General features: G+C 32.5%; 1 protein-coding gene, 1 non-coding gene and 1 pseudogene across 3 annotated transcripts; 2 read left to right on the forward strand and 1 right to left on the reverse strand.

Annotated features, from left to right (window-relative positions):
• Window positions 1-812: 812 nt before the first annotated feature.
• On the forward strand, window positions 813-3,313 carry LOC111392508 (annotated as a pseudogene).
• Window positions 3,314-4,239: 926 nt separating this feature from the next.
• Window positions 4,240-4,311, reverse strand: TRNAQ-CUG. Its single transcript has one exon. It is a non-coding gene; the product is annotated as a tRNA-Gln (tRNA).
• Window positions 4,312-6,168: 1,857 nt separating this feature from the next.
• LOC111392509 lies at window positions 6,169-12,204 on the forward strand. 2 transcript variants are annotated; one of them, XM_023017873.1, is made up of 5 exons: window positions 6,169-6,353; window positions 8,235-8,407; window positions 10,648-10,831; window positions 11,554-11,660; window positions 11,740-12,204. In XM_023017873.1, exons 1-5 carry the CDS (start codon window positions 6,282-6,284, stop codon window positions 11,819-11,821), a joined length of 618 nt encoding a protein of 205 aa, XP_022873641.1. In that variant the 5' UTR covers window positions 6,169-6,281; the 3' UTR covers window positions 11,822-12,204. The 2 variants fall into 2 exon arrangements, with proteins under 2 accessions (XP_022873641.1, XP_022873640.1); XM_023017872.1 differs by having other exon boundaries at window positions 11,551-11,660; window positions 11,740-12,163.
• Window positions 12,205-14,236: the final 2,032 nt, after the last annotated feature.

Raw genomic sequence — 14,236 nt, forward strand, 5'->3', positions numbered from 1 at the left:
CTGATCGTCCGACCCATCTGAGCGCCGCTCGTCTTTATCCTCTCCCCCAGCGAAGATGATGCCAGTTTCAGCTTAGACAAATCAAGTTTTTCCATTTCTTGAATTTGGAAACAGATTTTGCAAAAAGGGTTTCAGAGAAAAATTGTCAGTTCAGGTGGGATTCAATTCTTTTTTTATCAATGAAATTATCAGGGCTCTTGGATTGAGTCAATAAGATACGCGTGGCTGCGTGTCTATCGAGCAGAAAAAGACCAGATGGAGATATTAGTATAATACTATCTAGAAGTAAGATATTTGTACTTGTTGGCTTACACTTTGGTTTATCTGACCCCGCTCCTCCTCTCACATGAGATCGGGTCCTACATGGGAGTCACGACGTGAGGGCCCAATCCTCATGTGAGAGGAGGAGGTGAGGTCGAGTAACTCAAAGTGTAAAATGACATGTACAAATAGCATGGCCCTACTATCTATTCAATCTTGCAGGCGGTGCCTATTTCTGCAATTAATCATTAACTCTTCATTAATCAAAATTTAATTATAATCTTGAAGAATATTAATACGGATAATTGGTGCAATAATTCCTACCGTTTGTTCTGATTGTGTAAGTTGTTCCTATCATCAACCTCTTAATTTTAATATTTGCAACCTCAAATCAATTTTTCTTTGGACTCGATCAAAATGTTGTAAAATAACGAATTTACTCCCCTTTTTAATTAAATAATAAAAAAATGATTACAATGTCTCAAATCCATTGTTAAAAATATAAATAAGTCATATTTAAATAATTCAAAACATATTAAAAAAATTAAAAAATGTTTCATCTACGGAACCCACTCGTCCCCAACCTTAGGCGAGCATCACCACCCCCTCTCAACGCCTTCCACGCCACCACAACCACGATGTAAAAGTAAACGTCAATGTTGATCTTTTATAATTTGAAATTAAATGCTGAGTTGGGTTTCATTATACACGACATCAAAATGATGATGAATAATGATACTTATAAAATTTGTGAATAATAATTATGACCATATAATTAATATTCAAAAAAATTAATAGCCACTCGCCAATATAATGAAATCGACCCTATATTGTTTGCTTTTTAGGGGTCGTTTCGATGGGACATTTTTGTTGAGGTGTTATTTAAGAATGCCGAAGAGAGGCACCCTGTGAAGATATGGTTTTTTCTATAATGTAATCTAAAATCGCAGTTCATATTGTTTCCTTATGTCAATCTTTATGGATCTACTTGTAAATGATTATTTATGTATTTTGTCAAAATCGTTGTGATTCGCGCATCATTTAATGTGAGTAAGTTGTTTTTTCAGTCACCAATGATGTAGTTTCATGCAATTTATCATTGTTGGACAATTTAGAGGATTTATAGGACCTCACACTTTAGTGTTAACCAATATTGTGTTTTGAGGTTAAGTGTCATTCCATTTCTCTCGAAGTTAATTTTGTTACCATTCACTTAGGGCCTTGTCCGAGCTGAACACCCCATTGCAATGTGTCGTTTTGCTTGTAAAAATTCTGAATTTATCATGGTGGATCCATGGGAGGTAGACCCTCTCTGTGAATTTGCTTGACGACACATTGAAGTTCAAAAATACGGATCCATGAGCAGGCAAGACAAGTAGCATACTTCAACCACGATAAAAAAATGCCCATGCTGAAAAATATAGACCACAAGAATATGAGAATTAGATGTTTTGCCAGCCTTTTAGTTTATATAAATGTTTGGGTAAGCTTAAAAACTTGAAGGTACAAATAAGTTTCAAAATATGGAGTCTTTTTATTAATCAAAATTGGAAATATGCATGTTATTTGACGAGGTATGAATTGTTGATTACCTTTTTTTAATCAAGTATGAAAGATGTTCTTGACCAAATGTAACGCGACCACGTGGAAGTCCCATGTGCTTACACGTGGCGTTTGATGGATTTATAAAGAAAGGATTATTGAAGTGCTCCGAAGTGGTCTTCTCCGTCCAGCCGAAGTAGTTTTCTCTTTTTTGTCGAACCCCCTCTCATCTGAGATCCCTGACTTTCATAAGTGGATCTGATCAGGGTATCTTTAAGACCAATTGATGTGACGTTCTCATTAAATATATGTCAGCCTAGGAGTATAGGGCGGATGATGCGACCCCAGGATCTAGCAAATCAAGCAACATGAATCCGATCCAACAGTGACCACGCATGGTCACTATAAATAACAATCTTTGTAACATTTTAAGGGGATGAATCTCTGGATGCTTAAAAGAGCATGGTCTATTTCTCTCAACAAAAATTTACTCATTGTTCGATATCTCCCTCTTCTACAAGTATTTATCTTGCTTATTTACTTAAATGTATTTGATCAAAATGGAACAAGTGTTTGAGCTCAAATTCAATATATCTCAGTATGCCCACATGTACATCATCATGAACTACACCAATTGACCCGTTTTTGGAGGTCAACAAAAGAAGTAACTTGGTTAAACATGTTTATAAACAAAAAGTTGTTTTTGACTTATTTTTAAGCTTAGCCAAACACGCTCATTTGCGGACTTCTTGACCCAAATTTGATGACAAAAGCTCAATTTGATGTTGCGATGTTTCCTTTCAGTGTTTAGTGTGCTTATACTTTCGAGAAGAGTAAGCAGAAGAAAACGGGAAATGTATCTTAGATGAATATACACTTCAAAGGTAGTGCCTTTCAAAAAGATGAATGGTTAAGAATTGAACATATAAGTTCCTTCCAAAAGTCCATATTTCAAATATCAACAGTAAATATGACCGGTGAAATGAATTCAATTCTGCAATCATTGATCATGCACGTCTTTACATTTTTAGGTCAAGACTATATGTAAAGATTATGGGTTGGTTTGTATTCGAAGAGGTGGTGAAGACATTAGAGAAAATCTTCTCTAAGGATGATATGTTGAATGGGCAGAAGGTAATTCGTGTTAAATTTTTTTATTCGATTTTGTCTATGTTTCTACAAAGTGTACCATGAAGAAATGTGAATGCCCATGTCATCTATTTTTCCAACTATGTTAGTTAACTAGTGCTGCCCATGTACCTTCTGGATTTTACTTGATTTAATGGTTAAATTATTGTATTTATTCTCGTAGCCATATATATATCCATCTTTGGAAAATAATAATAATAATAATAATTACTGCTCATGATGAAACAGTGCAAATTGTCTCAAAACACTAGGTTCATATTTTGGCTCATTTGTGCATTAACTTCCAATATCTGCATTGATCTGTTCTTTGCAGAATAACATCAAAATTGTAGATGAAGTGGTACCAAATGGGATCAGTTAAAAAGTTTGGGGTAAAATTGTTTTTCTCTTTTCACTTGTTAGTGTAGTTGTTGAGATATGGTCTTCCACATCTGGGCGGGTTCAAGTCATTGGGTGATCAATCTAATGAATTTGGACTTGCTCATGTAGTTGTAGACGACGTGATTGATTATAACAAGCAAAATCATTTATACAGGGCACAGCATGAACAATAATATGAAGCTCGAAAATTCATATACAAAACTACATTGAATATATGTATGACGATAGTTCTTGTAAGAGAAATAATATAGAATCGTGTAATATACAATGATAAACATGTAATTTATATTCATAAAACAGTATTTTCTCTTAAATTTTTAAGATTTCTCGGGATAATTTGATCAATATCTAAATTTGTAAGGCCTTTCCTCCATAGCTTATGTTTAGCACCCCAAATTCTAGATCCGTTATTTCAATTTTGCTTCTTTGATTTGCTCTATGGAATTTCATGTCACTTTGTAATTTGTGAACGTGTTTGGTTCATCGAATTGTACAAGATTGTTATCATTGTCATGTAGTTTCACGTGTCATGCATTTAATCTATATTTCATTAATATCTACCTATTTACTTTAATATTCCAGCATTTGAAAAATAATCAAACAGTATCATATGCTTTCTTTATTAGTAGATTAATTCTATGAAAAGATTTAATCGATTAAATTGTAGATTTATAATAGCATATACCGTAAAATGTATGTTCGATGTTATAAAAGCAAAGATAAAATTAAGAGTATATAAATAACTATTGTCTAAACTATAAGAAGAAATTTGAAAATTAATTACATTAATGTTCTCTATTTAATATTTACATTTATCCATATTTGTTGAGGGAAAAAGAAGAAGAAAGGTTACCAGAATGTACACAGGCAAAACTAGGGTGGAAAATGTAAAAATAGAAAAGAGAAAGGTTCCACCGAGATTTGAACTCGGGTTACTGGATTCAGAGTCCAATGTCCTGACCACTAGACCATGGAACCAGATTGTTGACTGTAACTGATTTCTATATATATATATCTATATATAGTATTAAAAATAATAAAACTAAAACCAAAAATAAATAAATTGAGCCAAATTATATAGAATCATTTTTTTATGGGGAAAATAAGAAATTTTACAAATAATCACGCGTAATTTGTGCAAGCATCTCTTCTCCTCTCGATTTATTTTACTTGAAGTCAATCACGCTTGTGAAATAATATTTATCTTCTTTTTTTGATAAACGAAAAGATAAAGCAAAGAATAAAAACTACTTATGAATCATAACAAATGTAGTTTGGTATATTACTCGTAACAAGTTATTAAGTAGTCATCCTACAGGAAATTCTATATGTCATGATTTTAACAATTAGAAAAAAAAAATCAAATGAATTTCTACATTAGTAATGAAATAATTACAAGTAGGATGTCACATATGGCAGCTATTGTAATCATTGATTACGAATAACATTAATTTTTTAACATACATTTCTCTTGTATTTGCCATGTCATGTTTACCGTTATTTTCTTGCTTTATTGTACAATGTTGAATTATTGAGGTAAGAAGCAACAATCCTCAACACAAGGCGTCATTTTATCTCAACAAGTAATAAAACTCTAAATAGTACGTTGATCGTTAAAGTGATACCAGTTGGATATTGCCCCTATTAATTCTCTTCTTCATTTCTGTTGTCGTCACTATCATATCATTTAGTTACGAGTAATCTCAAGTTTTCATTAAAAACTTTATCTATATTTAACATGATTTTATCTGTTTGAAGCAAAAATCATTATTCTTTTAATTTCAAGATGGGTGGCTTTGAGCTCCAGCAAATCATTTTGCAAGGTATTCACGGTCTCTTTTACTCACAAATACTTATTCCTATGATATCATAAATCTATGAATCAACGAATGTCACTAAAATTTTATATAGTGCTATAGATTAAATACGAATAAGTACTCTCCAAATTATAAAATATGCTATTTAAAAATAAAAGTCTCTTGAAAATGTTCTTAGTTCTTTAAAACAAAGAATATTTTTATTTAAAAAGTTTTTAAAAAATATTCTTATCGTCCATTCACTTCGTTAAATCATCATAAAATGACAAATTAATTCGCCTTGTTAAAATAAACAAAATGAAAAGAAATAAATAAAAAATAAGTGAAGTTATAGTCCCAAATTTTTTTCAAAAAGTATAAATAGGTCGCACTTAAAATAATTAAAAATATATTAAATAAAGGCAAGAGAGTTTCATCTTTTGCACTTATCTCGCTCCCATCCTTGACCAAGTCTTTTATAATGTGATAGTACATGCATGTTCGAGTTCATTATAATCAGGTTATTGTCAGCATGACTAATAGTGCTTATGAAATATGTGAATAATAGTTCTGAATGTGCAATAAAAACTAATATTTGACTTCACTTCAAATTGAAAAGAGATTACAATAGAATTCAAACTAAAGATACACAATCAAACTAAGAGGTATAGTTGCCAATAATTATAATTATGATACCGAACAAACATTCATGATTGAAATCTCGAATGAAGGAATTATTTTTATAGAAAATGAAATGTTTTTCCAAAAAACCAAACTCCCTATTTGGCGAGGATTAAGATTTTTAGTGAAAATTAATGAAATGTGAAACTCATAAAATGTATAGTTAAAATTAATTATTGATTTTGATATAATTATATTTTAATTTTTACCAAAGGAGGCAAAATTAGGACATTCATAATCATACCCAACTCCCCAACAATCGAGTGATTGGAGTCCAATACACGTACGCGACGGTACTTACATATACTAGGACAGAACCCGACCCGTGTAAAAAATTAAAGAATTATAAATACTGCAAAACCAGAACCAAAATAAAAGAAAGAAAGGGTTTAAGAACAGGCAAAAATAAGAAGGGAATTTCCAAGATACAAATTCCAGTGATACTGCGACTCTCTCGAATTGATTTTTGCAATGGTTGCCCACACAACCTGGTTGCGTTATATTGCCAGCAAAATCGATTACTCCGTCTCCCTCAGCTGGAAGGTCAGTCACCCGTATCTAAATTCCCGCAAATAATTGATGCATAGATGTGCGTATTTGGTGGGTTCTTTGCGTCATATCTTGATTTTCTGAAATGGCTTTTTCTAATGAGCTTCTATTTTTGGGAGATTTGTGCATACAGGGTTGTTGAGAGATTTGTTTGTAGCGATAAATAGTATGGAAATTGGTTTGAAGGGGATATTGTTTAGATTCCCGAATAAGTAATGCCTTGTGTTTTGAGCCAGAAAATTTGAATTAAAAAAGAAAAAAAGAATGGGAAGAAAAGCGTAGATCTTTTCATATTGTTAAGAGTTAAGAAGTTTGAATGAAGAATACTCTGAGTTAAAATAAGGAAAAATTTAAAATGAAATTGCCATCTTTAAGATGCAAAAAGCTGACGCTCTCCGAGAAACACGTGAATTAGTTTATTTTCATTCTGTTTGCATTCTATTATGCTTTACAATGCATTTGTATTATTTTTATTTTCTGATCCAATTTTGTGACCTTCTTTATTGGAAGGTTGCATTCTTGCGACCTTCTCCTCTAATTTAGTGATTAGGCACACATAAGATTCAAAAAATGTACTGGCCAATATAATGAACTCAATCCTACAATGTTTGCTTTTCGGGGTCATTTGATGGGACATTTCTGTTTAGATGTTATTCAAGAATGCTAAAGAGAGTAAGAGAGGTGCCATAGCTTGAAGCTAGATTTAAAAAAGGTCCTCGATTAGGTGAATTGGAGCTCTTTTTGATAAAAACAACATTGCAAGAAGTATTTCTCTAGGCGTTTGTCAATATACTTGGCTCCAAAGTCTAACCTAAGGGGAGTCTAAATCACTTTCTTTTAGAGACAGAGAATAGGAGGAACCACTTTCTTCCTTCTTACAGTATTGGCTGTTGATACTTAGTTTAACAGGATGATTTGTTAGAAACAAGGATGAAGTTGTTAAGGTTGCATTTTATACAGTAGAAGAATTGATACAATTCTTTTTTTCAATGTTGAGGTAATTCGTTTGAAGAATGTTTTTGTGCTTTTAAAAATTTAGGGTTTTAACCATTCATAGAACCTTAATAGAAGAATCGGGGAAAAAAGGAAAAAGAGAAAGGATTCTGGTCGAATAAGATGTCTTTTCGTGTTGTGCATAATTTTTTTCTTTTTTATTTTTATTTTTATCAGGCACGAGTTATCAGTCTTTCAAATGAATGTTAATGCTTCATTTAGATCTTGATGTCATGCGTTAGTACAATAGATTATTACATTCAGATTTATAAGTATAGCCCTATGCTAGGAAGTGATAGGCAGCCATCGTTGCTGTTTTTGAAGAAATTTCTCCATACCTTTTGTCTTCTAATGACCCACCCTTGCTAAAATACAGGAGTTATTAGGATGCTCTGTGATGTCTTTCACAGCGTACAAGCAGGATAAGGCTGTTTTTGTGTTTCATAATCTTTTCTAACTTCTGATCATTCTGTAGTTTGCGTTCTTCGGATGTGCAATATAGTCTGGGAATTTCCTAATTGTTTTAGTTTCTTCTTTCAAACTTCAGTTATTCAATTGACGACTGCTAATCCTCTAGTTTGAAACTTTTTCTGTCAAGATTTTCATTTTCATTACTTGAGCCACGAAATAGAAGAATATTTCTTTGTGGAATATGAAATTAACATGTGTATGATTTTCATTTGTGTTTTCTCTTGTATAACATGTATTCAAGACTTCAGTCGCAGATTCATTTTGATGTTGATGATCTCTTCTTTCTGAATTCGATTATATACTATTTTTAATTTAAAATATTTTAGTACGTTTTCTTTTCTGAAAGATGCTGGATGTTTATGGATTCAGTTTCATCACTCTTAACTGACACTATCTTTTTTATTATTCCAGAATTATAGACGAGGTCAAATCACGGATACTGAAGTATTTGATACTGTATGGAAAAATCTTTTCCAGGGAAAACTGACGTTCTTGCATTGGAACAAGGGAGAGGAGATGGCCCCTACAGTGGGACCTTGCGGTGGAACTCTTCTTGTTAGAAAAATACCAGCAGCCGATCCAACGTATGGTTTTCCAAATAGAACAATACTTTTACTGACTTTTAACACATGATAACTTTAAACTGGCGTTTTTAAAATGTCACTTGTTCACCATAATTTTATGGGTAATATTTTCTGATAGTGCATCTGTGGCTGGATTAGAACTCGTCATTTCTCTGATTCTGTAGTTTTGACTGTAATGGAGCTTTAAGACAAACTTCTATTAGATCTGATCTTTGGACCCCTTAATTTGAAACTAGATAATATGTCATAAGTAATAAGGCTAAACAGCTCCTTGTATGTTTGTATGAATAGTTTGAAATATACTCTATTTTTTTTCCCCTGTTTATCAGCCAGTATGTCCAATCTCCCATGGGTCTCGAGATGGATATGAGGAGCAATATCTTTGACCCTTTTACATGTAGATATAAATATGGTATGATTTGCATATCCACCTTATTCCAACATATTGCAAATTAACCTCATTAGTTTGTGGATGTCTCCATGACAAAATGGGTATCTTGACTGAGATCTTGGAGGTATCCATCATATGTGGAACAGATTCCATCATTTTTGAAAATTTTGCCAGTGTCATAATTTGTATGCACCCATGGGCATTATGAAAAAAATGACAGTCAATGATTACATAGACTATATTGAACCAATCAAGTCAAATTTAATGGCCTAAGTACTGTCATGTATATGCTGTTTAAAATAGTTATTTGAGGCTCATGCCTTGAACTGACTGGCATGAGGATCTCATTAAATGCCTTGAAGCTTACGCCTTAAGTGCCATTTTCAAGGCTCAGGCCTCTTTTTGTGGGGGCTTGCGGCTCAAGGCTAAGCTTAAGGACGGTTAAGGCGTTGGCTCATTTGTCTGCCTTTTTGTGCTTTCTATTATTGATCTCAGCATTTTGGGCTAAATATATAGCTTAGGAACATTTTACACCTTGGTCTTTCTCTCTCTCTTTTTTTTTTTTTTTTTTTTTTTTTTTTTTTTTTTTTTTTTTTTTTTCTTCTTCCTGCCTTTACATGGAAGGGGGAGGAGAAGGCACAATTGAAAGTAGAGGATGAGGATAACAAGTGAGAAGAAATTGATAATGATGACGAAGATGATGATAGAGGATTGAGCACGTCGATGATTCTCTTTTAAAATTTATTGTAGTGATATTAGGCTTATGCTTGCCCTCATTTTTTCAAAACTCATTTTCAAACGCACATTCTTCTATAAAATAATATTACACGTAAATCGAAAACTTTTCTTTATTTTTTAAACTCACATTCTTAGAAAAAAATCATTATTCCAAAACTCATTTTCCCCCAAATAGCCCAAACAAGGGCTAGATACTTCTAGGTGTTTCTACTTCTAAGAGTAGATATGAAATACTTTTTTAGGTGTTTAAGTAGATTGCAATTTTGCGAATCATGTGAATCATATGTCGTTTGAGTAGATGGGAAAATGGGAATCATATGTGATTCAAGTCTTTGACAAAGTTGCAGAAATAGTTTCTTCGAGTTCTCTTGGTTTCCACGCTCTTTTTTTTTTTTTTTTTCTTTTGGGTCAAAATCATGTTTCCGATTTCACTGTAAACACTAGGGTTAACTAGAGGCAAATTTAGATCAGTGCTGTTCTTTCTCTTTTATCTTTTCATATACACCGAACACATACACATAATATTAAATATTCCTTATTCTGTATTCAGACCTGCTCCAAATACAAATTCTAATATTCTTTGCACGGCTAGCAACCATATCTTGACTTTGACTGATGATCATAATTTTAATGTAATCTGATGATGCCTCTGTTCATAAATAATTTTGTCAGTAGTCAGTATTAATAAGAATGTTTTAGCATTTCAGTCGTTATGTATGGCTAAGCTTAAATATACGTAAAAGTTACTTTTAAATAATTTTTTTTCCGAAACATGTTTGGATGATTCAGTTTTTCTTAAGTAACTCTTACTTTACTATTAAAATAAGTTACTTATTTCCAAATGCAGTTAATGTAAAACATTATTTATCTTAAAACTTACTTCTTTACTTACAAGTAAACTCTTTAGTCTTGCAAAACAAGCTCGTAATGCAATTTTCCTGATTAAGTTGTGATTTGATCAAACTTATCGACCAGCAATAATCAAAGTTCAGAATCCACTGTGATGCACAGTCAATTTGGTGTGTACATATTTTGGTTTCACATTTTCCTTACTACATTTGGTGGAGGCTGTTAATTTCATCTTTTATTACCGATTATCTGTTTGTAACAGGAGAGTATATGTTGGAGACGTCGTAGTTCTAAAGGACCCTACGAGCACAGAGAAATATCTTGTTAGGAGGTTAGCTGCTATTGAAGGGTACGAGATGGCTTCTACCGATGAAAAGGACGAGCCTTTTGTCCTTGAAAAGGATCAGTGTTGGGTATTAGCTGATAATGAAAATCTAAAGCCCAAGGTACATGAACCTTTATGTCTAATTATTATTTCTTTTCCCTTTTATCATTTTAAAGGGAATCTCACGGTTCCTGCACATCTGGGGTGGGGTGGTAGGGGGGTCAAAATTTCTATTGGTTCCTAAATTTCCAAGTTTAGTACTTACTTTTAGAAAGTTTGGTGCCGGTTTTGTGAAGCTTAAAAATAAGTAAAAATTAATTTTAAGTAATTCTTTTCTTATCGAACATGTTTGAATAAATTTCAAGTCAAAAACTCGTTTAGCTCTTACTTTACTGTTAACACAAGTAATCTTCACAAGCGAACTTTTTAAGTTTCACAGAACATTCTGCCATGCCTCAGAAGATGAAATTTAGCCTAGTACTAGTAGACACAAAGCAAGTGATGGTTCAAGTTCGTGCTTGTTTGGATAAATTTATAAGTTGCTAATTATAATGTGATAGAAATAAGTGGTGGATGAGTGGGTAGTAGTTGTGGATCTTACAATATATGTCCTTAAATTAATGTTTGGCTTTGAGTGAAATTATAATGTTTCCCAAACAGGTTTTATTCATTTACAAATTACAAGTATAGCACGGTAAAAGAATCAAGTTGCTTGGTGAATATGTTACCTTTTAAACACAACTAACAAAGACTATACCTTGTGAACCTCGATTATTTTGTCATGAAATTTTCTGAATTCATTTTCTACATTTTTTGTGGTGTTTTCGATCTCTCTTGTAGCAGGAAGCATATGATAGCCGAACATTTGGTCCAGTTTCTATGACAGACATTATTGGCAGAGTACTATATTGCCTTAGAACGGCTGTGGATCATGGACCTGTAAACAATAGGTTAGACTTTTTTGGATTATTTGGCATTTAACTTTTTAAGAATTGTTATTCCTTATTAAATGTTATGTTACTTCATCAGTCATTTTAGTGCGAGGAAGGATTTGCCTGTTCTTGAAGTTGAACTGGATGTCGATGAAATGGCAAAAAATCACAAAGCATAGACGTGAGTTGCAAAGAGAGGCTCTGCTTCGCTTTATTTCCATGTATGATCTTGTCGTTCAGTTTTCTTATCAGAACACTTCTCATCTTCTCAAGTGGGCGACGTCTAAAATAAGAGTAGTCGATCCTTTAAAGATCATCTATTACAATATTTGGCTTGGAAAAGCGCATCTCAATGTTGGTTCTCGCTCTTTATAACAATGGCATATAAATACTGAGTTTACCATTGTTTTTGAGCTACTGTGCTGGATTGAGATTTATGAATTTTCGAGGGTACATTTTCTTAATTTACTTTTTACTATTGAAGTGATTTGCTGACACAAAAATATTGCATTGGATGTGCATTTTCTTTGGGTCAAAGACAGTGTTAGTAACCTAATTTCAACTTTGTGTTAGTTTAGTCACTCTACTTTCATTTTTGTTTGTGTTGCCATAGGTAGTGGGTAATTTCAACAGAATGTGTACAGAAATTCAAAATATCCACACATACACAGGGTGGGTAGTGTGTTTTTTTCCAATATAAAACTCACATGGGCCTCACCCGATATGAGTATCTTGTTTTTCTTCTGTCCCAATAATTCTGTACGTGCAGAATTATACTTTTTGTTTTAGTTTACTATTGAGAGTTACCTTAAATACTGATGTGGCTAAAAAATGATGACTTGACAGGAAAAAATTCGGTTTTGCATTATTTTTGTTGTCAAAATCAGCAAAAATGTGTCGTGTTAGACAAAGATGTATTCTCCTTCTAAGTTGCATATATCGAAAGCATTTCAAAAGCGTGGTGGAATAATGAGGAAGGAAGAATAATTTGAAGATAGTTGTACAAGAGTTATCCGGCAATTGTTTGGTAATCAATCTTTCAAAATTCTTTTTTTTTTCCATACTTACTTTCATCTATATATTTTCACAGTAAAATGTTTTTCATGTAAATTCAAAATTTTTTAACCATACGTTCTTCAATAAATTACTATTCAAAAATTTATTCATTACAAAAAAAAAAAAAAAAAATGGCCGTCAAGGAGGGGATTATTATTGTCATACTTCAATATAAATTTAATTAAATCCTCGTTTTAATCATAAAATCACATAAGTATCACCCACAATATGTTGAAAAATAGTAGTATGAATTTTTGAAGTGTAATACAATATAAAAATACTTAGCATTTTGCTTATCCTAGAGGTGGGCGCGGGTCGGTTTGGTTTGGTTTGGTTTTAAAGAGAATCGAATTGAACCTAAATTTTCGGGTATATAGTAAATGGAACCGTCGGGTCCAAATATAATTATAGAATCGTTTGGGTTCGGTTTTGCTCCGTTCCGTACTATAATTAAATTTTTTAACATTTATAACAATATTATATAAATACAACTAATGACACATTCAATGGTTTTGGAATGTCAGAGACTAGTAGACTATCTTGTTCAAATGATCGTTACGATCAAAGTTTCGGTCGGCGAATGTCACAGCTTCGATCGGAGGTTACAACGTCAGTCGGCGATTGTATATGTTTTGGAATGTCAGCGAGGCTGCGAGAGTGAGTGCAACAGTTGAGACAACGTTATGCACTTTAGTGTAGATGTTTAGGGTTATTTAGTGGATTAGATCTTGTTGGGCTAAGAAATGAAACAATAAATTGGATAATTGAACAAAAAATAAAAAAATTAGAAATGAAACAAATTATTGGACCAAAAATTTGGATTTAGAAATTATTAATTTGTTTAGAAAAAATTAAAATTAAAATAATTTGATTTATTCAATATAAAAAAATTAGAAAGATTCGGTTCTTCTCCGGTTCTTGATTTAGAACCAAGAACCAAATCGTACTTGTCAGTTCTCAATTCAGATACACGTTCGGATATTTAATTTGACAAGAATCGTCGGGTTCGGTTCGGTAGGTTTGGTCCGGAAGATATGGCCTGCCCTACTTATCCCACCCTCTCTTTTTTCGATATATTGTCAATAAGTGATATATATGTGGACACATTTGATACAACATACTGGATTAGGCGATACAACTAGGAGGGATAATAATAGAGATGATCGAATTAGTGATGGTCAAAGGCGGAGCTTCGGGGTAAAAAGAAATAAAAAAATAAAAAATTATGGCATCATAAATTTTTTTACCTTAAAAAAATTACCCTTAAAAAAAATTGGGTTTGGGAGGACTTGCCTCCCCCTTCCATCTGCCCCTGGGGATGAATCGGATGATTGTTCTAATATAATATTTGGTGTTATATCATATTAGGATATCGTATAATGATTATTTCAAATTTGAATATAAATTGACCATTTATTGAGTTCATACTTTAGGAAAAAAATACATTATTCATATCAAATCAATAAGAAATGTGTGATTAAAAATAAAGAAAAGTTTTAGATTTGCGTGTAAGATTATTTTATTGAAAAATGTGTGGT

The sequence above is a fragment of the Olea europaea genome, unplaced genomic scaffold, assembly GCF_002742605.1.
Source record: "Olea europaea var. sylvestris unplaced genomic scaffold, O_europaea_v1 scaffold936, whole genome shotgun sequence".
Lineage (NCBI taxonomy): Eukaryota > Viridiplantae > Streptophyta > Magnoliopsida > Lamiales > Oleaceae > Olea > Olea europaea.